Source organism: Choloepus didactylus, chromosome 3 (genome assembly GCF_015220235.1).
Source record: "Choloepus didactylus isolate mChoDid1 chromosome 3, mChoDid1.pri, whole genome shotgun sequence".
Lineage (NCBI taxonomy): Eukaryota > Metazoa > Chordata > Mammalia > Pilosa > Megalonychidae > Choloepus > Choloepus didactylus.
The window spans coordinates 83,812,937-83,840,423 of record NC_051309.1 but is presented as its reverse complement, the minus strand read 5'-3'; the positions used below and the strand labels follow the sequence as shown (position 1 = coordinate 83,840,423).

General features: G+C 37.7%; 1 protein-coding gene across 7 annotated transcripts in view; it reads right to left on the bottom strand.

Annotated features, from left to right (window-relative positions):
- Positions 1–27,487, bottom strand: part of FRAS1 (Fraser extracellular matrix complex subunit 1) — a 474,784-nt gene that overhangs the window by 114,627 nt on the left and 332,670 nt on the right. For all 7 annotated transcript variants that reach the window (XR_005215891.1, XM_037830061.1, XM_037830063.1 and 4 more), the window contains 6 exons: positions 22,708–22,861; positions 16,651–16,829; positions 12,618–12,734; positions 5,443–5,557; positions 3,728–3,865; positions 1,578–1,610 (listed from right to left, as the gene is read on the bottom strand). Coding sequence is in view for 6 of the 7 variants with exons in the window: in XM_037830061.1 (XP_037685989.1) it covers positions 1,578–1,610; positions 3,728–3,865; positions 5,443–5,557; positions 12,618–12,734; positions 16,651–16,829; positions 22,708–22,861 (736 nt within the window). In the remaining variant the exon portion in view is untranslated. The remainder of the gene's footprint in view (positions 1–1,577; positions 1,611–3,727; positions 3,866–5,442; positions 5,558–12,617; positions 12,735–16,650; positions 16,830–22,707; positions 22,862–27,487) is intronic.

The window sequence follows — 27,487 nt, the reverse complement described above, 5'->3', positions numbered from 1 at the left end:
TTGAAAGTCTTAAAGCCAGAACCGAGGATTTCAAAAGTCATAAGGAAGAATTCCTGCCTCTAATTTAGCTAGCCAACTTCTCCTGGGAGTTTCCAACTTGTGGCCTGCCCTATGGAATTTGTACTTGCTGATCCACATGGTAACATGAGCCAATTCAATAACAAATTTCTTACATATTTATATACATACACACACACACACACACACACACACACATATCTCTTTCACTCTCTCTCCCTCTATATATCAGTGTGATATATACACACACATTTATATCCTGGCAGTTTTGTTTCTCTGGAAAACCCTGAATAATACACTGTCCATGACTCAGAGTCAGAAACTTAAATTAAAATTATTAAAATCCTGGTTCTACTGTTTACCAATGGTAAAAACTTAGGCAAATTACTTACTGCCAATGACCCTTCGTTTCCTTAGCTGTAAAATGTTAAAAATAATACTTCTCCCTGAAATATTGTTGTAAGCATTGACTAGGACAACTTACATTTTAAAATATTTTGTAAAATACTATAATATGTTAATATATATAAAAGACTATACATATAGTCTGTTATAATCATACAATCAATGTTTTTGTTGATTTTATGAATTATCTAGAGGCCTGCCACTAGAAATGAGCTGATACTAGGGATTCATATCAACAATCACATAACCCTGAAATTTACTATTGATTCAAGTGTGATTTTTAAAACATAAAGAAGAAAAGAAGGGAGTCTGAGGGAGGTAGCATTCTTTCCCAAAAGATTTATCCCTACATGAAATGCAACAGGACATTTGGATGGTTGATTTGAATGGAATAATCAATCACAATTAAATGGCTGTTTATGGATGCTATTCATGGTCAACCAGCCTCACTCTTTTCCTAAACAATAGAGCTTGTTCCTGTGTTGCTCCAGCATAGATACTAGGTCTGACTCTGCTTTTGCTTACTGACACTCAGCTTCTATTTTACTATGAACTAGAACTGGTATGTGAGGTCTTCACCACATAGGTTCCTAACTCAATCTCTGGGTCATAAGGCTTTTCCTTCCAAGAGCAAGGCATTCAAGAATAAATACAAACACTATTTGTTAGCTGAGTAGAACTGTGTTATAAGGATGATTATGTGCCAGTCATTGTTCTGGGGGCACTATATATATTTTACATATAATATATATATATAATATATGATATTATATTATTCTTATTTATGGATGAGACATTCAGGCAGAGTGGTTAAGAAACTTGCCCAGAGAAGGTTGAACTCCAGGCAGTCTGGATCCAGAATTGGCGCTTTTAACCACTATTACCTCTTTTTAATAGATATTAGGGCAAGTTGAAATGCAGCTTAAACAACACTAATTTTGGGCATCCTTAGTGGCTTAATTTTTTTATGAATACAAGATTAAGCTATTACCATTTGACTAGCTATATGGTTACTTCAGAAAAACTCTGTCTTATGTAACTTTTAAGTTGTCCTTAGAAAATAGCTAAAAGTAATGATGAAGGAGCAAAAATAAAGAACTAACAAGGAAAGGAAAAATACCATGTTCTAATAAAATTGGGAATAAATTCTTCACCTGTGAAGTGGAATTTCACCGATTCTGGGAGACCTGAAAGTGCAAGAGAGAAAATCGGTATATTAAACATTCTGGGGTCAGGGACAGAGGGGTAAGATATAAAATATGGCGCAGAGATTAGCAAAGTAAAGTATGTTCTAATCTAAATTATTCTGATTTAAGGAAAATCATCAGGTCTTTTGTTCATGTTATGTCGTATTTAATGGTGCCAGCAGTAATTTTAAGTAACAAAAAGAACTGAATAGTTCAATAATTTTATATCAAAGCAGTTATAGTGATTTACAATACATTCATTCAGATCCCATTTCATCAGTACATAAAATCCTAAAAATCAGTGAACGTGGGTGATGTCATATATCACTGACAAGGCTCTCAGATGGGACAATTCCTTTGTAGAATTGAGTACTGACTGGGACATTGATTTAAACACTGTAACAGTATGAGAGATTTATCTCAAGGCAGTTATCCCACAGATTATACAAAATGGCCTCTGTTCTCCCTAAAGAGGCTCTAGGAGCTCAGGCAAGTATAATGGACACTGAAATAACTTGGGTATCATGTTTTCTTTCCCTTTAATCCCCGAGTATCCTGTTTTTTTTGTTTTTTGTTTTTTTTAAAATAAAGTTTGTCTTATAAAGTCAAGGTTAGAGAACCATAAACATTTTCATGGGCTATTAGTTACCCAGTTACAAAACACTGGGGATGCTCCTTAGAGACGAGACCTATCCGTGTCCTTAGAGATTTTCAATCTAATTGAGAAGCTAACCATTTTCTGGACTAGTGAACTAACATAAATAATAACGAATATTACTTTCTATGTTTAACACAATTAAAAAAGTAATCCAAAAATATTTAACCTATGCTCAACTTACCATAAGAAATCACCAGCTGTTCTGTATGGATAAAACTATTATATAAAAATATCACTCTATATTAATCATATTGTATGGTACATGCATCTTAAAGACTATAAAGAAACAGATTCCAAGATGTTTAGAATCATTCCAAGGCACAGAAATATTTAGGGATAGGGACTCAAAACCCATGTTTTATAGTCAGCAGCTTTAATTACTGGATCAAGGGAAAAGAAGTATATCCTGGCTTAGTGGAAGGGCATACACTGGCTTTAATTATTAACTCAGTTTTTCTTTTGCTCAGTTTCTCTTCCTTTCAAAAGGTGCCTTCTGTCAATCCTGATTTTAATCCCAGAAGCTTGGTTGCATTCTTCATCTCTCTGTGAAACTTCCCTGAAGTACTGCAGGATCCTCCAAGCTAGTTTTCCCTCATCCACAGGTCTGTCCACTTGGACCTCATCAAATCCATTCATGTCATTGAAGTCAAAGGGTTCTTTATGAAAATTTCCCCCTCCCACATCTTAAAACCCTCCACCAGGTTCCTATTGTTCTTTGGATAAAGACCCAAATTTTTATCACAGCTTACAGGTCCTCCATGGTCGGGCCTCTGCCTCTCCACCCTGGCTTTCCACATTCCATGTTGGCTTTCTTTCAGTGCCCTCAACTGCCCTGTAATCTCCCTCCCAAGGGCCTCTGCAAAGTGGGGTTTGTATCTTTCCTTCAGGAATGCTCTCTCAACTATTCCAACATGCACACTTAGCCTAGTTAGCTTATACACATCCCTTAACTGTCAACACTTCCTTGCGGAAGCTTCAACTGAGTACTCGGTCCAGGTCAGTTTTGTTAAAATGTTTAATACTACCAGTGAACATTCTTCCTTCTTTTCAGAGCCCTTATCTCAGTTTGTAATTATACATTCACCACTGGGATCATTTGATCAATGTCTAAATACAGGCCCAGATTCCAAATTTGCCAACAACAGGCTCCACATGTCTTTTTTGCTCACCATTATCTCTCCAGAGCATAGCTCAGTGATTGGCACATAGAAAGCACAAAATAAAGATTTACTGAATCTTTATTCACTATGTATGTATGTATGTATGCCTGCATGCATGAATAAATGAAAAGAAGGATGAACTGAGACCAACCTATGCATAGGCTGGTGGATCTCAAGCGATTTTGAATACTGCTCTGTCACCAAGCTGTACAGAAGGACCAAGGAAAGAGTTAGGACAAGCTTGCCATGAAGAACCACACAGATCAGTTTGGGTACCCTGACAGAGAAGAAAGCATTACCGGAAAAGGAGAAGGCCATGATCTCCTGGAGGTGGGGGGCTGCAGCAGGTGGTCGGTATATGATTTTGCCCTGGTTAATCTCTTCCTGCGTGAAATACTGGATAGGAGAGTGAGGCTGGTCCCTGTGTTCGATGATCCCTGGAGAGAGAGAGACTCAGCATGAGCATCAACAATAATTCTGGTGACTGAGTGAATGACAGGGCCATACAGTCTGCCTTTCCCATGGGTGTGAGTCTTTTAGCCTTCAGGTTGCTCTTTGCACATTATTCTCCAGTTATTCAAGAAAAGGGTGAATCTGAAACCCAAATAGAGTCTTTACTAGGATTCACTGTATATAAACCACAGTAAGATGCAAACTACTGTCCCCAGTGTAACTTAGACCAAGTAATTCTCCAAAAATTATAGACATAGAACCATAATTATGGAGATACTCTCACTTGATTTCATGTTTGAAAGTCATGGTCAGTGAGAAACCAACATGGCTGACTGGTATCCAATGAGGCTATAATGAGATGTTCCCAGTCTATACTCTTTCCTTCAGAAATTCCTTAGTCTCTGTTATGATCTTTGACAGCAGTAACATGAATGTTGATTACACTAAGAACTAGATTCTGCAATTATCTCTCTGCTAGTGATAACTGCTTTAGGGGCTGCAGATATGCCTGTGGTTTCTAAAGTTTGTGGATACAGAACAGGTGTTATCACCTTTCACATCCCTTTAACTCTCTACAAGGAGGGCACACATGAAGCTTGGTGTTGAACTAATTCGACTTCTGAGAGGCTGAGAGACCTACGGCCACTCTACAGAAGACAGCCCAGACTGCAGGTCTCAAAGAATGCCATCTCTACTTTGTTAATGGAAGAAGAACAGCTAGCTATGACTTAGCAGACTTAAAAAGAGGGAAGGATGACTTTTAGATTCTAATTTATTTGTACTTTATCAAAAGAGCAGTGAGATTGAACTTACAAACTTCAGTTTCTCCTTGGGATTTGATAATGTGAGAGGCTTACATTTGGGACAGTGGTTGGTCTTGGGAGAGCAGCCTCAGAGGTGGGTGCACAACTGACTTAATAGAGGGTTGGGTTGTTCTTTCCATGAGGGAAAGCCACACCTCTGTTGGGCATAGGCTTATTCGTTAGGCCTAAAGTTAAGAGCTCAAAAGGTTAGGGAATGATGGGAGGATACCCCTCTCCTCTGACTATAGTTCCATATTTCCATGTTCCCTATGGGAGGAGTGACTTATCCGGTTGGGGAAAGGAACTACACTCTGTGTGCTCAGCACTCTTGGGGTTCTCTTGCAGAGTCCCTTGTTCTTAGCACATGCTCCTTCTGGTCTGCTCATCTGTCTTCACCTCACCAGGCTCTGTCCCTATAGATAATGCCTGTTTTTGTCCAGTTCTGCCTGTGCATGGAAGGGGAGGTTCAATTCAGTGACACGGATTTACAGGAACACAGATCTACACCATGTTCTGTAGTGCAGTTCTGCAGATACCAAAGCTGACATGTTTATCTCCATCTGTCTGACTACAGTGTTTCTGTCCTTCTCTCACTCTAAGCTCAGGGGACAGAAACAAGGGGTATCAATGCTTTTTACTGCTTAAAAGCTCAACAAGTATCTCTATGTACACAAACAGAAAAAATTCCAGAACTTTTAAGACTGGCCAACAACTAGATGACAAAAGCATTACTCAAGACCATGTAGTACACATTTTACCTTGATTTGGGTGTAGAGGTAAAGTGATATTGTATATGATGTTTCCACTTGGCCGCTCAGAGTTTACAAAAGACAGGGAATGAGGCTGAATCACTGTCAGGCGGTCTTCCCGAGCCTAAATGAAAGTTTAAGGAGGAAGAAGGAAAAATGGAAGTGATACAAACAAAAGCCAGAGACAAAACCAAACTTTATTAAAAAAAAAAAAAAAAAAACCAGAAACTTGCTATGGGATTTTAAATTAGCCCATAATTTTAAATTAGCCACCCCATAACAAAATTTTCTCCTTGAGTTCAAAAGAAGGTTCTGCGGATTTGCCCCAGCCTCAGGAACCTCACACGGTTCTATAGAGCTCGTCAGGTCTTCTCACATCCTGTCTCTTCTGTCCCCTGCGTCTCGCCCCAGGTTTACGTTGCTGCAAGCAGTGGGAGTCTCAATTTGTCACCTGTTTCCTAGGTTGAAACTCTCAGTGGAACAAGTTTGAAAATAAGGCTTCACAGCTGGCTCAGCACATCTCTCCTCTAACTTATTGGGCTAAGTTTGCATCTGGCAGAAGTTTTGAAGACCCAGATGAGAGATTTAAGTCTTGGTTCCAAGAGATTCTTCAGAGTATATCCTGCCCCTCCTCTCCTGGGTTGGCTAATGGAATTGTGGTGATCCCTGGTTTCAAATGACATGAACTCATTTAAAACACCAAAAGAGGCTTATCATTTGTATTCAGAGGTTGAAGAACTATTGTTTATTTAAGTACATTAAGAGAGCCAATATTTCTGTCTCCATTCTGCTATTCAACAGAATTAGATACTGCTTTTCATTTTTAGCCTTCAAGACTCAATAAGCCAAATATTAATTAAAGGGTCGACATGTATGTAGCTTTTATTGTCCATTGACCTGTGCTCATCCATGACTCACTCAAAAAACAAAAAAGAGAGATTCAGACTCCCATGACCAGGTATGACAGTGGGCTGGGGACAGAGTGGAGAGGAGAAAGGGAGAACTAGTCTGAGCAGGGGTCCTTTGCCTGGGTCATGCATACTGTCATCAAACGGAGCAAACAGAACAAACATATCCAGTCTCTGAAGGTGGGATAGAGTTTGACATGGTCCCCTGCTCTTGGAAACTCTGCTTCTTTCAGAAAGAATTTCTCCGTTTAGGAAAGGATTAAGCAGGGGTCCCTAACACTCAGGGCAGAGGGCGTGGTGTTCTTCCTTTTAACCAAGAAAAGATTGAAGGTTGCAGTTGTTTTGTAATTGCCCAAAGGCACACTTGTCCTGGGGAGAGGCAGCATTTGCAGGTTAGGACAATCCCCTGCTAGTAAAGTGTCCTATTTCAGGCTATTGCTCAGGTCTGGAATGTAACCAGCAAAGAAGATAAGACTGGCAAATAGCAGCTGGTCTCTCACTCTAAAGTAAAATGAGTGAAAACAAATAAAAAGTATCTGCCCTATATAATGTGTTTACAGCCCATACATGTGCCCACAAGTACTCAGACAAAAGGTGTAGGCTCAGTATATTTTTAGTGCCGATCATCAGAATAACTGAAAATAATCAGAGTGTTACTAGAATAGTTTTGAAAACCTTGATGTTCCTAAACCAATGAAGCTAAGAAGAGAGAATGGTCATGGGCAAAGGGCTATGAAAAGGGAAATATGTTCCAGCCAAAAAAACAGATATCCCATTAAGGAATTCATTGATACTATTTCTTTGCTTAATAGAAATAGACAGTAAGTAGAAAAAGTAAGGACTTGATTCTCTGAAGAAAGTAATGTTGAAGTGGAGACATCAAAGTCTAATCAATTTGAATATTGGTTATTTGGAATGTTCAATGTTTATTATTAAATGTATTAAGAAATGAGAGATTAAATTTCATAGAAATCATTACAGAAGACACTTTTTAATTAAAATATCTGTCAATAAAAGATTACAGAAAAATGGTTTTCATAATGCCCATGTTACCTCTGAATATATTCAGGACCCAAAGGCTTCTCCCCACCTCCACTGCCACCACCCTCCTTGGAGCCACAGTATCTCACCTGGATCACCACAATGATAGCCTCCCAACTGTCCTCTTGCCACCCTCTGTCCCCAGTCTCTTTCAACACAGCAGCCAGAGTGATCCTTTTTGAAAAAGGAAGTTAAGCTTCTGTTCAATAGCTTGCAATGGATCCCCGTTTCACACAGAATAAAAGCTAAGTCCCTACAATAGGTTATGAGGCCCTACATGATCTGCACACCCTCCAGCACACACACAATTATTACATCTCTGAATTCATGTCAATTACTCAGTTTCTCACACATTCAGCTCCAGCCACCCCGATTTCCTTGCTGTTACTTGAACATCCAATCATGCTCCCAATTCAATGCCTCTGAAGAAATTGTTCCCTGGGCCTGAAATGCTCTTCCCTCAGATATCTGCAGGGCCATTTCTCTCACCTCCTGGAAGTCTTTTGTTAAATCCTATATTCTCAACAAAGCCCACCAGGATCACCTTATTGAAAATTACAACCCTGGTCTCTTCTGCCTCCTACCCCTGCCCCCGTCTCTACATTCCCAATCCCTTTTGACCCAATCTACTTTTTATTTTACCACTAATTTTATTTTCTCACTAATTTTATTTTATTTTATTTTATTTTATTTTATTTTATTTTATTTTCTCACTAACATGCTATATATCAGTTACATATTTACTTGATTACTTATTGTCTATTCCCCACACCCGAGAGAATGTGATTTCCATGAGAATAGGAATTGTGCTTTGCTCATGAATGGACCTCAAGCACTTAGAAAAATGTGTGGCACATGGAATTGCTCAACAAAAATTTGAGTGAATGAAAAATACCATTATGAAAAGATTAAGCTAATAAACGAAATAATAAGAACATTTTCTATAACTACTTCATCAACAATTTTTTGGAATATTTTCCACTGTATTTCAATGTCATCCAAAGTTTTAAATCTTTAAACTTCCATATCAGGATTTATAGACAACATTATTATCCCAACCTCCACTAAACAAAGACCAGTTTTATTCTACCAAATTGTCTATCAATTGTCATTCTACCAAAACAGAAAAGCCTATTCCAGACCCAGGAAATTAGATGCTCATGAATAATGAGCAAGACGAGATAAGTAAAATGAAAGTCCTACAAGAAATCATTTTTTCACATGGTTCAATTAGGACAATGAAACTAATTAATTCACATATTCATGTAGCAAATATTTAGTGAGAACCTATTCTGTGCAAGTTATCAAGGAAAGAGCTGCGGGAGCTTCAAGATGAAAGAGACATAAACCTTTCCCTCAAGGTGTTCCAGTTTCAGTAGAGGAAAGTCGTAAAGAAGATAAGATACATACATAAAAAACTCTAAGGTAGAAAAAGTTAAGTAGCATGAAAGGCTCAGATGAAGTACAACAGGAATTCCAAGGATAAAGAAACACTGTCAGAGATTAAAGATAGTAATTCTATTAGTGCCTGAAAGGTCTCAAGTAAAAAGCGTGATCACAGAAGCCCACAGCCAAGAAACAAGTGGAACATGCCCAGACTTGAGTATACACCACAAGAGCAATCAACCCTTCCAACTGCATCACAACTGGCTTCAATGAGTGGTTTTAAGAGAACTCTTGCTACAGCAACCACTCTAGAAACAAATGAAACCAGGAAAGCAAGGTTTGTTCAAGATCTTTCCCTCAAGTGCTGACTTGGGGCAACTCAACCCTGGTAGTGTAACCTGCCCAACTGAAAAAGGAGATAATAAATACCCTATCTTACACTTTGAAAGATAATAGACTTTACTCCTCCTTCAAAAGAAGAACTGGCAATATGTTATTCAAAATGTGTGAGTGCATCTGTGTGCAAGTATGATTGATTTGTTATTTGGATCTGAAGATGAAAGTGTAGGGAGTTATTAGCTATGTGGAATAGGTCAGGAAATAATCCTTTAGTCAACAAATATTTATTAAGCACCTACTTTATATAAGACATTGTGCTAGATGCTGTGGAAATATCAAGATTAACTACTCAAAACTTTGCCCTCAAGGATTCACTAATTGAACAGTGAACGATCACTTGGAAAACTATGATATGATGTGAAGCTATAATTTATTTCCAGAATAAATTATATACTGTCTAGCTATAATATTTATTGGTAAATGTGCATATTTTCAGATCTCCTTGCCCAAATCTGACATATATCCTATGTGTATACATATTTCACGTATGTGTATCTTTTGTCTATATTATACATACACATACATATATGTATCTTATATATGTATATATGTATGCATATGTCTGATGAGTACTATGAACAAAACCATAAGATTCCATTGATAGGATCTTAGATTTGATGAATAACAGAATTACAGAAAGTCCACAGAATAAATTTCCACTTTAGGCAGGTATTTGATTTGTTGCTTCTCCACACAATCTTCCTGAGGTTATCTCAGTTATGTCCAAGGATTTAACTACTCCCTGCCACTGATGATTCTCAAAGGTTTAACTCCAGCCCAGAATATCTACTGAGCTTTCACCTGTCCTTAATAGGCACACTCTATAAGCACATCCCAAGCTGAACTTATCATGTCTCTCACTCCTACTCCCATTCTTAAAGTCCTCATATTCTCCTTATGCCAATGAATGGCACTCTATTCAGAAACTTGGGCATTTTACCCTCCTCCCATATCTAATTGGCTATTAAGTCTCTAAATATCTTTTAATTTCGACCTACCTCTTAATTCTCATTGCCACTGCACTGGTCTCATACCACTACCCTTTCTTGGTCTCGATCACTGGGAGAGCCTCACTGATTGGCCTCTTTGCTTCCTGTCTAGCCCCATTCCAGGATGTTCTCTGTCCTGCAGCCAGAAAGACCTTTCTAAATTACAAATCTGTTCATGCCATTCAACTGCTATGAAGCCTTCAACATCCTGCTACGAATCCGTTAACATCCTGATTCCCCTAACAGCCTCAGAATAAAACACAAACTCTGATGGCTGATCTTTAAGACTCTTTCATTTCTTTTTTCTTCTTCACCTTGGGATTTATGCTCTAGCCAACTGAACACCTGCAATCCCCCCACACCTGTCATGTTCTCCTGTGTCTTCATCTTTTTTCACCTGCTGCTCCTTTTATCTGAGATGAACTTCCCCCTACTTTTATTCTACATTTAGTGGTTGTTCAAGTGTTCTCCTCAGGGCACCATCAGCATCACCCAGGAACTTGTTAGAAAGGCAAATTCTTGGCCCTACTCCACATCTACTGAATCAGAAAACTCTGGCAGTGAGGTCCAGCAATGTGTGTTTTAACAAACTCTGTGGGTGCCTCCAGGACATGCTGAAGTTTGAGAGTCCTGGTCTAGAGATAATTTACAGTTCAGGACATCTCTAGAGGAAGTCTTCCGTGACTCCCCATCCCTGCCGTTGGATTAGGTATCCTTCCATTTGCTCCCATATCGTGCTCTGTCGTGGCATTTATCATTGTATTGTCATTCATGTAATTTATGTTCTTGCCTCCCCTTTTAGACTCTAAGTTCCATAAGGGCAGAGACTGCCTTGCCTTGAATCTACAATGTTTATCACAGCACTTGGCATAAATTAGGAGCTCAAAAATATTTATGAATGAATGGCTGAATAAATGGCAAGGCCCTCTTACCCATATGAACATACCAGATGCTTCATAATTTATTTACCAAATTTATGCAAGATGTGTACTTAGATAAGTTCAAATCACTGAATATGTCTTTATCACAGATTATAATTTCTAGAATAATACCCCAAATTAGTGTCAAAATAAATATGAATTGTGTATATCTTAAGGACTGAAAGAGTAGACTAATCACATTTTATGGTCAACGAACCTTGGAGATATTCTAAGTCACACTGGACAGACCTAATGTGCAAGAGGCCACCTGAGAGCCTAAAGATTAAGTGACTTGCAAAGTCCCGTTGGAGGGCCACAGCAACTGAATGGGAAAGGCACTGTCTTCACAGCTCCTGGCCCATTTCCCCCCTCTAAACTCAAAATAACACTGCATTAGCATTTGGCAAGAAGTGTATATGCATATTTTTCTTTACAGGTTAGAGAAAATTCTGATCCAAGTTTCTTGAGTCAGAATGATGAATTACAGACTTTATAGTGCTGTTGAATTATGATTTCTTTAAATTACGGTTTATGGTGGAAATGTCGATACCAGCTAGTCATTAAGAACTTTCTAGTTCCCCCTTTATGTCTCTGCCATGCCCCAGACCCATAATTTCTGAAACTATAGCTGCTCCCTTTGTTGTGGCTCAAGGCTGATACGCTACTTTAGAGTGTAATTACATGGGTCTAACTGAAATGTGGATGCATAATAATTAATTTACAAGACCTTAATATGCTTGTGGCTCCATCTCGACAAGGGGTTTTGGCACTATATATGCCTAGGCACAGGGTTACTGTGGAGTTGCTAATTCTCTGAACTAAGCTTCATGCACTAATTTATCTGTCACCCTACTTCAGACCTTTCCATGTCACGTACTCCTTCACACACAGCATTCAGGGCCTTCTGTGATCCAGCCCAGCCGACTTCTGCATCCTCAGCTTGTCTCCTCTGACTTCCTAATTTTTCTAATCTTACTGAACTAATTGTATTTTCCCAACAGTCCTATTCCCTCACCCCCCTGACTCTTTGCATGTTTCCTTTTTACTTCTGGCTGTGTCTTTTGCCATCACCTCCACATTGCTTGAACCCTGTCCCCACAACTTTCACCTGGTTAATTTGCACTTATCTCTCTGGATTTAGCCTAGACATCACCTTCTCCTGGAAGCTTTTCTAATGGAAAGGAAACTTCTAATAGGGCTTCTGCAAAATGGAAAAACAGTCTCCCTCGCTAGGTGGACTTAAGAGTGGCTGATCCCAATGGTGTTGATTAAATAGACATACGCCTGAAATGTCCTTCAAGTACGTAAGAGAGGCCCTGTGAGTGGGATGCTTTAGCAAGGACATCAGTAATGGGTGGAAGGTTGAGATGGATTCCACCTAACCTTCCTTCCACTGTGGGAGTTTTAAGTTTTTGAGAAATGTGTAAACAGGGCTGGAATTGTTTTTCCCCAGAGTCTGCATTCTGGGCCAGGACTTCACTGGATACACAATCAGGACACTCCATCAAGTCCCATCAGCGGATATCATAAGCCAAACTCACGGTCATATGGAGAGATGATCCCAGAGAGAGTCTCGGTGCCTCAGGCGTCTGCGGTAAAATGGCAATGTTGAACATGTGGCTTTTGAGACGGGTCTGGGCATCTGCAGCACTGGATACCTGAAATGAAGACTCATACTGGTGAGATGCTCATCTTCAGCTACGCAGCAGCATGTACGCACACATTTACCCCCCCCCACCTTTAAACCATCTGTCTTTGAATTCTATATGCTCCAGCATTACAATTTCACTCTGTTCTTCATATTTTAATATTCATTTTTTTACTACTTAGCAAAAATTATGCATAATCATTTTAGGCAATTCTGAAAGTACAGGAAAGCATAAATAAGAAATTTAAAAATCATGTAGAATTTCACTGTTTAGAAACGATCATGAATATTTTGATGCATTTCAGTTTGATCATTTTTCTATGCACATATATCAAACTGCATATATAATATGTCAGTATATTATGATATGTTGCTATATCATTAAATATTCTTGAATACATCATTATTGATGGTTATATAATGTCTCATTATGAGCATGTACCATATGTGATGTTTCTTCCATTTCTTACATCTTTACCAAGCACAGATAACTACACCTAGATTCTACATGACAATAACCTACGATCTCAGCCTCATCATTGCAAGGCAAGGTTAACTACATTAACAATTAGGGCAGTGGTCATAAAATTAACATTTTCCTGCTTCAAAAATGCTTGAAAAGTCATTATTTTCCAGTATGGTTTCCCCTTTCCCCTCAGTCCTGAGCTGCTCCCTTAAAATCTTCTTTCCATTGTTTGCTCCACCTAAATCTTGTCACAGGAATTGCTAAAGCCTGTGTGACCATGAGTACATGTATTAATTCCATATGAGAGGGAGTAGGGTTTTGTATATTCTGAGAAAAAAAGGCAGGGGTAGCCCTTTCTCTATATCTCCTAAAGTTATGCCCAGGAGACAAACTGCCTTCTTTGTCTGTATCTTGATCATATCAGTTGCCTGGGGCTCAAGTTTCAAGCTAGCTTCCTGTTTTAAAGGAGACATTTTATAGAGTCACTATAAATAATATTAATAGCAATAGCTATAATTTGCTGAACATCTCTTATGGGCTCAGCACCATACTAGTTACTTTTCAAAGGTTAATTTACTTAATACCTACAAGGTAGATATTACCATCTCCATTTTAACAGATGGGAAACTGAAGGTCAAAAACATTAACCGAGTGCCAAAGTCACAGAGCCAATAAGTGGCAGTATTGAACCAGGTCACAGGGGTTCATGATCTCTCCACTGACAAGGATGACTCAATTTAGTAACTCTAGGAAATTAGGAAAGGGGGGAATGTTTTATCTCGAAGAAAAGGAATGGAGCATTGGGCCTATTACTGAGCAAGTGAATCAGCTCCAGCTTCCTTAGTAAGGACATGAATGTGAAACGGGTTGGTCTTTCTCAAACCACATCCCCTGAGGCTTGTGTTAATGGGTTCTGAGTATATACTAAAACCAGGATTCCTTCCCACACCAAAAATGATTGTGAATGTGAACGCTTTGCTTCTCGCTATGCCATGCTCTAATTTTTTTTTTAATGCCACTCACATTACATAAATCCCAAGTCTTAGACACAAAGTAACAGATGGGATGCATTGATGGCTCATGACAGTGTATCAACATTAAAGTAGAATTAAATCCATGCAACCCATTATATCACATTTCCTTCTTTAAAGACCAAAAAAAAAAAAAAAAAAAAGCAGAAGGGAAGAAAGAAAAGAATCATTAGAACAGCATCCTTTTCAGTTTAAAACCTTTTAGAGACACTAAAATGATGAATGGGAAAAGTTGCTAACCATTTATTTAAGCACATAGCTATGGAGTCTGTGTCATTTCAAATCAAAATGCATGAAACAATGAGACTTTAGCAACAAATTCACAAAAACATCTTACATCCAGAGAACATAATCCCAGAGAAGTGTTTCATACTTGCAATAAAGATGATGCTGCCATTGTTCAAAATACACTTTTTGGAATGCTTTCAGAGATAGTTCACAAATCATGTAAGAAAGCTGGGCTCATTACTTTATAATTACTGTCTGTTTTTAACCAAAATTAATTATCCCCATTCTTCCAACCAGATGTGATTCTGAATGACTTTTGGCTATTTACAAAGCTTAATTCTACTTCCAAAGGAGGTTATACTGTCACTATTGAGAATATTCTAAAGAATATCTCACAGGCTTGAAGGTGATTTCAAGGAGGAGTTCAAAATGCATAAAGACTCTCCAAAGGGAATCGCTTTCTAAGTAATAATGTTCAACTAGATGTATTAAACTCTAGTGACTTTGTTAAAAAAAATCAGTAACTTTTGCTATGTTATAGTTACCCGCTTAGTAACCAATTTGCAAAAGCAATCAAATACCATTTTGAGCTTGTGCTTAGAATCCCTTTCCAGGGAAATGCCTCCATATGGATCATGTTCTTCATCCTGACCTGGTATGAAGGCAAAGGCAGATCAGAGGAGTCTAGTTTTCTGAGGTGATGTCTTTTGATTGAGGTCTGTGCTTCCATGCTGACTCATTCTTTCAGGACTGCTGCAGTCCCCAGATGCTAAAAATGAAAAGTTAAGTTGGGCAAAGGCACTCAGTGTTGGCCCACTAATTGGATAGTCAATGTGCTTGGTACAATCTCATTTTAATGTTCCAAATGAATAATTCCAAATTTACTTCTCTGGAAAAGCACATCTTTTAGACAATGTAAATTATTCAGGCAATGAAGATGTGCACACCACGATCAGAAGCAAGATGGATGATAATTTTAACAAAGTGAGTTACTGTGGAGGTTCACCCCAACTGAATTCCTAGGCAAAAGAGAAGTCTCAGACTTTGAGGGGCTGTGGCATGGCTTTGGCTGCACACCATGGGTGCTTCTTTATATTTTCTCTGATACTTTACCAAATTCTCCTTTGTATCCATGGTTAAATGCTCTTTCTCATTCATATTCCTCATTCCTTTGTATTTCTGTTGAATTCTTCATTTCCAAATTGGATCTGCCAGAGGATTGTCTAATTTTATTGGTCTTTTCAAAGTACCAGATTTTGTATTCATTAATCAACTCTGGCATTTTATAATTAATTAAGTTCCCTGTTTATCTTTATTAATTTCTTCCTTTTGTTTTTCTTAGGCTTGTATTGTGGTTCTCTGGCTTCTTGAGTCCATTTATTTTCAGACTTTTCTTTTCAATAATAACAGCTTGAGGACTCAATTTTCTTCTGAGTACTCTTTTGGCCATATCATTTAAATTTTGATATGTTATTTCCTTCTCATCAATATTTCTTAATAGTTTGCCATTTTGATTTACTTTTAGACCTAGTAATTATTTAGGGGACTATTTTGAAAATTCCAAGTGATTTGAATTTTTTGTGTACCTTTTTTATTATTAATTTCTAATTATTTTTCATAATGGCCAGAGAAAGTGTCCAGTATAATTTCTTATTCTTTAATTTATTGAGAGTCTCTATATGGTCTATTGTTTGACCAATTTTTATAAATAACAAACCTTTACATAGTGCTTACTGTGTGTTAGGCACTGTTCTAAGTGCTTTATATTTATATTAACTCATTAAATTCTCACAATAATTCTATTTTAAAGATGAGGAAACGGAAGCACATGGAGGTTAAGTAATTTGCCCAAAGTCATGTGTTTAGAAAGTTGCGGAATTGAGATCTGAAACCACTGAGTTTGGCTGCAAAGTCCATGATCTTATCATAAGATGGTAAATGTACCAAGAACATTTGAAAAAAGAAAAAAAAAATATTTTTTTTCTGAGCACTTTGGCCATTACCTAGCATAAATCTCTTTGCTGTGCAATGACTCTGCTTGCAGAGATATGTGAATTGACAGAATAAAAAAAAAAAAACTCTCAATACTTTTAATTACATTTTTCTTCCTCCAAACCTGATTTTCAGGCAATTGCAGAAAACTACCTGAGTTGATTATAATAAGGGTGATGGTTTTCATCAGACCAGAACACAGAGGGTACCTGAAAGCGGAAGGAGTCACTTTGGGCTGGGGCTCCCGAGTGCCTGTACCACACGACGCCCTCGTTGATGTCTTGCTGGGTGAAGGTGCTGGTGGGGGTTGCTGTCCTTCCATCCGGCAGGTGCTGCCCTTCATCTGCGGGACTGTCTGCAGGCATGTTAACCAGGAGGACCACCTCCCCTGGGAAAGCACAGGTCACATAGTGAGGATCCTGGGTAAAGCAAGTCGCAGCTCTTATTCTCCTTCCCCAAACACTCCTCCTCTTTTTTTTTTTTTAATTTTTGAAAAAGAGAATAAATAATGTACTTATTTAAATGTAAAGTGAGAAAAAGACTTGAATGTAGAATTCAATAGATACTATTGAATTTACCTTTAACCACAGAATTCCCAATCTCTCAGATAAAAGAGCTAATAGTCATTCAATTGTAATTCACATATGGAGTTATTGATTTGTATCTATTAAAATTACATAAGGATACCCAAAGAGCAGTGAACACTGTAAATAAATACTCAAATACTGGGGACTGAATAGATTCATTTCTATACACAACCTTCTATGGAACAGAAAATATTTTTTGACCAGAAAGTTTTTAGTGCAAACACAATGTAATATTAGAAAAAGAATTCAGAATAAGTTATTCTTGGGAGAATTCTGTGCAATTAAAATAATAATAGTTAACACTTCACTGCATGTGGTAGGTACTGCATGAAGTTCTTTACGTGGTGGTTCAAATTCAGCTCCAGTACTTCCCAGCTGCATGATCTGGGAAAGTGACAAGCTCCATAAGCCTCTGTTCCTCATTTGTGAAATGGAAATAATAGTACATCCTTCACAGATGATTAATAAGAATCTTGGCCAGCTTTATTGTTATGTATGCTATTTAATCCTTCTGAATGATGTTATTATCATCTCCATTTGACAGAAGAAGTTCTTTAGGTTCATAGCAGTTCAATAGCTTGCCTAAGCTTGCACAAGTGGTGAGTGGAGGAGCTAGGATTTGGCTGTGGAGCACACATTCTTAGTCATGAAGTTCTGTTACCTGTTGTTATTATTTTGAGTAAATATACCAGTCTTTACCCTGCTTAATGTCTGATCACATTTTCTCCTCTTCCAATCTTTTAAACTTTGTTAGAATTGAAACAAGGAGATCTACATCTCAACACCACATCACCAATCTATTTATAATGCTTATTCTTCACCTAACGCTACTATCTTCTGAAAGCAAGACAGCAAATATAGAAGATATTACAGAAATAACTAAAATGTCACAAGGAGAACATGTCTTCAAGTGATGACCAAACAGAAAAATGGATGAACTGCTGAAAGCAGAAGCCATGTTATCATGAAAATGAAAATGCAACTAACATTAAATCTGAAAGAAGCCTTCCTTCCTTTTACTCCGATAGTGACAGGAAGGGGGTGGTGGTGGAATGTGTGAGCGAAAGGGAGAGACAGACAGACAGAAACTGTGTAATTTTTTTAATGTGCTGTAGGAAGATATGCAGGTTTTAATACACTAGGCATAATGAGCAATTGACAGTGCATTTTGATTACCCTAGAGAAATTTGTTTACTACTCAAAGCAAACACTTGTTTCTAATACTTACAATACTAAATTCAAGTCAAAAATGAGCACAATATCTTACATGGTGATGCAATACTGATGAGAAAAACATCAGTATTCCTCTTCATATAAGCATGTGTAGAACCAACTCATTCTTGTTTCCTGCTTGTATTGATTCTCATTTGTACCCAAGTCACAAATTCCATTATCCATTTCTCCCTGGTTCAACTTCTGTTCATAAAATGCTGTTAATGAACATGGTTTTTCCAGAATGTGAACTGTTTATGAATGTGCATGCAGTTTCAAAATACTCTGAAAGGAGATTTCCATAATGAAAATGTACAGAGTAGAAGAACAGAAAATATTCAGATGCCTGTTTCCCAGTTATTCTGCTCTATAACTGAAAAGCTAAGCAGAATTTTAAGATTTAAAAAAAAATCACTGCCATGCTATACAGATCAAGAGCAATCATAAGATATTGAATAATTACATTAATTTTAACTCAACAAATACTTGGTGCTAGTTATTGTGGTAGGCACCCCTTCAGCAATGGGGAATTAAAAAATAAGTAAGATGCAGTTCTCATCCCTGAAGATCAGAGTCTTACAGCCTAGTGGGTTAGATAACGAAAGGGATAGAGGGACCATTTGTAAACAAGATTGGAAAAGTAAGTTGGAGTCAAACAGTGAAAGGTCTTCGGTGCCAGGCTAAGGAGATAGAATTACTCAACCCTACTCCCATAAGCAACTGGGAGTCACAGACAGGTTTTTAAGTAGGTGAATGGCAGAAACCAGTTTAGGATACAGAACTTGTGTGATAGGGAGACAGAATCCTGTTAAGGAAGCTGGACTTTATTCTGTAAAAATTATAATAATACAAGGTAAAATTTATGTAGACAGTTTGATCAATTACAAGGCTACTCTGAAGTCCTGATGAGAGATGGGGATCTGAAATAAGGCCAGAGAAATAGGACTGGAGAGAAACAAACAGATACAAGGTCAATGAAGAAGTGGAAGCAATAGAACTTGACAATGTGGTTGTGGGGCAGGAGAAAGATGGAGGAATCAGAGTGCCCACCTACTAGGTTGACCACTTACAGAAAAGTGATGTCACTGAAAGAACTAAGATAAACAGGTGGGCAGATTAGGGGGAAGATGAAGAGTTTAGTACTGGGTATATTAAACATATGCCTTTGTGACAAGCCCATGAGTAGACAGGAAGAATTATCAATATTTGGTGGAATTCACTCCAGAGAGGCGAGAGCTAAACTTCTGTGTAGCACCTCACCTCTTCTTTTATCATATTATGGCAAAAATAAGGAGATGACACTTGAAATAGTTGAAAAGCCAGGGTTAAAAAATAGAAAATAATCTCAATTTAGGAATTCCTTTATACTGGAGTCTATATCTTAACCAAGAATTGTGAAAGGAAAACTCAATAAGTATTAAGAATTGAAACTTCATTTGAATCTCCATGAATTATTTTGTGATTGAGATAATCTGTATTTAAGCTTTCTTACATTAAAAGAAATAATTTAGAGTTGGCAGTGTGTTGGACTAAGTCAGATTCTCCATCTCATTAAGTTTATTATGAAAACTGAAATAGCTAAGGGTACAAGTATCAATCAACTTGTCTATGCCTACATTTCAGAACTGTCTTGAGTCTGCAAGTGGTTGAATTCAAGTCCTTTATGCACATACTATAGAAGCAATTTACATTTGGTTCTGTTCCAAGGTTAGTTCTTCACACAAAGCCAGAAACGCAACTCAAACATTCTAAACTGATGAGGGAATATATAACAGCTGGGGTGGCAATGAAGTAAGGTGTCCACAAATTCACATCATGGGGATAGAAGGATGTAAGCAGAATTGTGTTAAATGGCCTTCTAGTTCCCATCACCTTTTCCACTCTCGACTGGTTTCTAAGGGTAATATGATTTGATTATCACCAATAGGGAGCTCCAGACACCTAGAAAGAGGATTACATTCATAGGAGGAAGTTAGTTGAGAGAGTTATAGTAGAAAAGGGTCACAATCAATCCTGCATGACATTTATCATGCTGAAATGGGAGACTTTCATCTGTTTAAAACCATTTAATTCAGGATTGTTATGTTTAATACTTAATGGAGTACTGGGCTGTCTCTAGAAAATTTGGAGGCTTAATTTCTTGGCTTTTAATTATCAAAATAAAGGTAGAAAATATAATACATCAAAAGAGTCATATGTTTTTACAGCTGGAAAGGGCTTACAATTCATCTAGACTAAAATCAGTGGGTGAAAGCATGATGAGCAGAGGGATATTTATTAATTAAAAGTGTAAAAATAGTAATTTTACAGTGGAGAAATCTGGCAGACACCACTTTAACAAAGTGGCCAAAGTTAACATCACCAGTATTAAGACAAAGTGATATCATCTACTGTCTGATATGATATGATGCACAGTACCACTTCTGTGTTCCCTAAGAATGAGAAATCATTAGGCAAATCCAAATCAAGGGCTTTTCTACAAATATCTGACTGGCACTCTTCAAAAGGATCAAGGTCAGAAAAGACAAGTAGAGACTGAGTAACTGTCACAGATTGGCAGAGACTAAGGTGACATGACAATTAAATGCAGTGTGTGATCCTGGATTGGATCAGGAAAGATATTAGTGTGGGAAAACTGCCAAAATTTGAGTATGGTCTGTAGAATAGTCAAAGGTATATTGTATCAACATTAATTTCCTGGTTTCAATAATTGTTCTAGGGTTACGTAAGATGTTAACAACAAGGGAAGCTGAGTGAAGAGTATTAATGAATACTATGTACTATTTTTGCAACTTCTCAATGAATCTAAAATTATTTCAAAATAAAAATTTTAAAAATGTATTTAAAGACTAAAAGTTTAAAATTATCAAGCCTAACCTCTTAAAGAATCCTATGGCCAAAGGGCTATACTAGCCTTACTTACAGTCATACAGCTATAATAAATGACACCACATAGACTGACTTTCAGGATATCAATTCTTGAGTAGATTATGCTTTTCAGTGTCTTTGTAGTTACTCAACATGGAATTATTTTTATATTGTATAAAATTCTATTTTTTCCTCAGTACACAAAACATAAAATTTAAAAAATCGGATGGCCAGAGGATTATGAATATTATTCCTCTGCTATTTAACCTGCCAAGTGTGTTTTTATTTTGATGAATATAATTTTCACTTTAAGATGTTCTATTTAGTTCTTTCTAAAATCTACCTGTTCTTATATTTTTCATAGAATTTTGTTCTCTCCTTAAGGTTTTGATTCCTTGTTTTGTCTTCACTCATTTTAAGCATCTCTAAAATTGTTCCTTTATGTGAGGTTCTTAGGGTTTTAACCTCCCCTTTTTTTGGGGGGGGGGGTTATGGTACTGTAGATTAATTCCTCATTTTTCTGGAATTTTTAATTCTAAGCTAATCTTCAGTGGGGTTTTATCTGTGAGAGCATTTAGGCAGCCTGGTTGGAGGGTGGACCTTTGACAGCAGAAACTATGGTTCCTTCCAGGAACCCAAAGGGTATCATTCACTTGATATTCACTAATGTCTCAGCTTTGGGTCTCTCAGACCATGAGAAAGACAGAATTTCAACTCGAGATCTGCAGGAGAAACAGGCCTGAAGTTCTGAATTCTCAGCAAAGATTTCTTCTACACTGAGCCCAAATAAAGATAGGCAGGTTTCTTTGTCATCTCGTTGTGCCAGTGAACTTCTTATTCTCTATTTTGTTGCTCAAATTGAAGGTATGTCCTTCCTGAGTCCTGGCTTTGTGCAGGACCTTAGTGCCAATTCCATGTCCTCTCTCACAAGCATTAAATCCAAGTCCCTAGGTTATTGAAACACACAAACCCTCTCGGGGAAGGCATACCATTAGCTCGTGTACATACTGGCTTTCAGTTCCTTCTGTTTCTAGCACTTGGAGATTTCCCTCTATTCTTGGAAGGTCAGCTATGAATGAATGCCTTATACTTTCTGTTATACTTTATCCAGTATTTCTAGATGATGATGTTGGGAAAATTGTTCAGGTTATCTTAGCCTGCTATCTTGTTGGAAATAGAAGTAAAAATGAGGTTCTTGAAACATGTTTTTATGTACTGTTTTAAAACAAAAGTATCATCAAAATGAAGTCTGGTGATGTTCTGAGAGGGATACGGTGTGGTGTTTCTGAGGGCCTGAGCTTTGCAATTAAGCTGATATATAGTAGCTAGATGACTTTATCTGTTTTCTTATCTGTAAAATGAAGTTGTTTTGAAACTTAAATTTTAGATTTTATATATAATATGCTTATAGAATTAGCACTCTGCATAGTACATAATGTATATAATGTGATAGCTATGATGCTTGTTCTGTTTTAAGGAATGTGTGAGGTATTAGAAAGTCCACTGGAATCACAACCTTGCTGTGTGGTATACAAAATGTGTAACAGTCCAGGACTGCTTAATGCATTGATGAAATCATGCCAAATGGAAAAAAAGTACCAAATTGGGGGTGGTCTTCTGTAATTTTGTAGATGATTTCTGAGGCACTGGCACCCGGAGCTTCAGCCTGTAAGATTCTGTTGGTAATCTGCAGCATCCCACCTTCTGGAACCCACACCATTGAATTAGCCACAAGCCGAAGACCTCCTTCATTCTAGAATAAGGAAAGAGTATAGGATTAGGTCCGAGGCAAAATAAGAAAATGCCAGTCCTTAAAAACATGTTATCAGGTCCTATTGTTGTTAAAGACAATCTAATAAGAAAGAGAGATTCATAGCTTTAGAAGGTTATGTATGTGTGTGTGTGTGTGTGTGTATTACTGCAGATACATATATACGTATATATGTACATATCCTGATTGCTCTTTAAATTTCTCATGCCAAAGGACATATTTTATTCAAGAAGACTAAGGCTCTCCATTTCTTTCTTTCATTTGTCTATCAACCTGTCCTTCTATCTTCCTCATCCACTCACGTTCAAGAAATATCCATTAGGCATCTATTTTATGTCAGCTCTTTTGCTAGAGCCCTGGTATATCTAAGGGTGGTTGAAATAAGACCTCAGCTTCAGAACTCATAGGCATCTAAATAATTAGGATGAAGCACAAGTGATGCTGTATAAGACTCAGGAAGGCGTTCCTGAGAAAACATCACGAATTTAGATTCTTGGATGACAAAATAAAAGCATTTTCTAGTAGAGAATGGATTGGATGTTTAATAAAATGTCCAGGTGTCTGGTGCAAATTGAACTTAGGGAGCCAGGGGAAGTGGTGGGTAAAATGTGGCCATGTCTTAAGGGAGCTTAGTAGAAGACAGAGGCCATGCTGAAAGTTTCAATTTGTCTTACAGGCACTGTAAAGGCAACATGAATTATCAATGAAGGGAATTAGATGATCAGATCTGGGTTTTAGAAAGACAGGATCCAGTGCCAAGAGAAAGAGGTGACTAGACTGGGGTGAAGCTGGAGCTGCAGAAACCACTTAAGTTCTTGCAGTGGTACAGGCGAGAGACAATAAGGGCCTATGAGACAGCAATTGCAGTGGGAATGGAGCTCTAGAAACAGATTCCAGAAACACTACAGAGGCAGGATTGACAGGCCTTGGGGGTTGATTGAAAGTGAAGCCTTAGAAACAACATTTGGGAGTAGCTGACTGGAAAGAAATCACCTATTTGACACTCCTGAGAAGGCAACCATTTTAACTGCTAAAGCTAATGTCATTAAAAAGCTCTGCCATTCCTGATTTGCACATCTTCTTTCAAAGTCTCTTAATTGACATTTTTCACAGAATGAGATTAGAGAGGCTGCCAGTGTACAGTTTTGTTTGTTTTCATACTTTTAAAAATCAGTAATCATGATTTTTTTTAAAATAGAGCATTTCAGTAAGAGCGGTTTTCTAAATTATTGTTATTATTTCCAAATATGCCAATAAATAGAACAGAGCAAGCAACACTCCCAGGAGGAGGGTATTCAGAAAAGAAGACAACAAATATTCCTTTGCAGTCACACGGTACTCATGCTTTTGCCCCTTCCAGGAGGCAATCATTGCTATTTTCATCACGTTTACCAATAAATCGAGTCAAACAGCGCCCAGGAGAACAGCGGCAAAAGCACGTTTTATATTCTTTGGTGCTCAGGAGCAAAATCCCAGAGACTATTCTCCATTCTCAATTGGTATGGCATATTATTTGCAAAAATATCAAAAATGGCAGACAACATGGATGAAACTTGACATCATATTGAGTGAATTAAGCCAGGCACAAAGGACAAATATTGTTTGAGCTCACTAATACAAAATAATTAGAATAAACAAATTCATAGAATCAGAAACTAGCATATAAGTTACCAGGGGCTAGGCTGGGGGTAGGGAATCGGGAGTTAATGCTTAATTGGTTCTGAGTTTTCTTTTAGGGGTAATGGAAAGTTTTGGTAATGGATGGCAGTGATGGTGGCATAACATTGTGAACGTAATAACACCACTAAACTATATATTTGAATGTAACTAAAAGGGGGAAATTTTAGGCTATATATATTTTACTAGAATAAAATACATTTTTTAAAAGTGTGTCAGAAAATTTGCATTTTATCTACCAGAATTCTGGGGGAAAAGACGGCCCTATTAACTCTGGCAGAGTTTTAAATAACATATTACACTAGAGCCCAGGTTTTTTAATTGCTATAAATCTTTCTAATAGCAGAGCCTAGTCAACTTTGATTATGGTTATGGAGATCAGTCATACACCAACAACCATGTTATTGGACTGAAGAGGCAATGCAGATTTTCATATTCCAGGACAGTTAGCACTGTGACATGAAGGCAGGTCCCAGATGGCTTTCCCACTACATCTCTATCCTGACTATACTTTATCAATAATTTTCTCTGCAATTCCTATGTGAATATAACTTTTTAGTAGACAATATTCCTTGCTTCTAAAAATGCCCAGGAACCACCAGCACCTGGAAGCTTATTAACACGGTCAGAATTTCAGGCCCCACCCCAGACCTTCTGAATCAGAATCTGCATTTTCACAAGATTCCCAGGTGATGTGGAGGCACACTAAAGTATGAGAAACACAACCCAGGGCAGAAATCAAGATGATTCTAGAGTGGTTCTTGTGAAAGCTCACAGGCGGGCCTTTTAGAATATTTATGTTTATCACAGGATAGCAGACATGGCCCTATTTCTGAATTATTTGTTTACAGTACATAGTAAGAAGCACAATATTTACTACCTAAGGAAAATAAGAATCATTACTCCTACTCTTTGTAATGAGGATGGCTTTTTCTTTTGGGAGAGGATCCAAGGAAGATTCAAGAATAGATGTATAAAAGGTTATAACCCATCTTTTCTACAGCTCAAGTGTTTCAAAAAGGCCAAAGATACTTGAACCTAATTTTCCCAGTGGTTCTGACATTTGGGAATTTCTTTATCTCCTTGTAGTTTTGTTTTGTTTTCTTGTACTTTTTCGTTTTTTGGAGAGGCAGTTAGTTTTGCACAATGGTGCATATATCCCTGTAAGCTCAGGAATTTAGCCATAATAACAGCTGAATAATCTCCTGCCCAATAATGTTTTACATATCCTCCAGAGTACTGCATTAGCAGGCAATGAAATCTCAATAAGTGAAACTGGGGGCATGATTAAAACAGTGCTTTAAATTAAATAGTTCTTCTAATTCATTTCACAGCAGAATAGGCACCCAGAATAGTCGGTGATAAAGTTCAGCCATAATATATCACATTACAAGTAAAAACATTAATGTTGTGGAAGCCAGAAGTAAGAGCTAACTCTCCCTACACTGAAGGAAAACTCCCACAAACAAAATGAAAACTTCCTCCCAAAATTAAAGGTTGAGCCATAACGATGAAATTTTAGCTCAAATAATGGTATCCTCCCATCCCAGGCCAAAATATACAAGTTAAAAAATTTAAAACTTCACTAAATAGAAACTGACTACAGCTGAATGTAACAGCAACCCTCACATCTTTACTTATTCTGTGAAAATATACCTTAATTTGCAAGAGTTTGGTTATACCACAGCTTTACAATTATAGTCTTGTAGGACAATTCTGGAGTTTAGGGAAGGATCATGGGGTGGGGTAGTGGTTATAAACCTTTTAGATGCTATTTACCAGGATGAAGAAAAAGGAGAGATCACTGAACTGGCTTTGTGTTGTCAGTGTGTGGGTGATATGAATCTCAGAAGTTTGCTCCTTCAGGTCAAGAACATAGAACCTTCATCCCATGTAGATTTCAACTGCTTTTGTATTTTTTTTTAGGTCAACGTTTTCTGAGTACATACTCTGAGCGAAGCTCCTTACCAGGTGCTGAATTGAACAAGCTAAGCAAGTCAAAAGAAAGTGAATTCTGACCCATGGCAAGGATTCATTTATTTCTGAGGCAATCAGACTCTTCTACAGAAAAATAAACATTTTTGTCCCATTGATACCTATAATTTTCATAAACATCATTATCATTAAACTAACGACTGTCCCTGCAAGAAAACCAATGGGAGGTTAGGTTTTAGCGAAATTAAAGGAAAACCCGACAGAGCTTTTAGCTTTGCACAGGCCTTACCAAGGTCACACAGCCAGAGAAGACTCTCAGCAATAGAATTTTCCACCCAGTTCATAGCATGACACTTGGGGGCTGTTAACATTAAAGCATTACCCAGCTGCAGAAATTATAACTGCTCAAACAACAAACGAGGTCAGAAAGATCATCAGATTTATTGGCAAAGTACAAAAAAAGGCATGATTTGGACAGGTACCTTAATTAATGAAAAACAAGGTAATTCCTCAAAAGCCCAGCAGTAGAGGGAAACCCACCAATAAGAATGACTTCTCCCAGCCCACATTTTAGCCCTTATTAGGCACCGAATTGCTTTACAATCATAGCTCTAGCAGGTTTGGATTTGGTAATCCACTCAGTTAATGAAAGCCTGTTCAGCAAAGCATTCTTTATTACTTTTTAATCTTTTTTGATTTCTTTTGCTTCCTTCTCCCAAAAGAACACATTTCAACATCAGTCCTGGTTTAATTTTCTCTTTAGCAGCTAAATATATGCCTGGAGGGTAGCAGCTAAGTTTATTCACTTCCAGGCCAAGTATAAAAACACAGATTTGGGACAAGTGGATGTAGAACTTAAAAAGCAAGGGTGGTACTGACAGCTCCTCCTCTCAGTCCCTGATCGGCCATTCCATCAGCAATGGCACACCTGAGTGCTTCTCCTCTGACACATGAGATGGATTTGAAGGCAGGAACACAGGTAGCAGCCTCAATCCA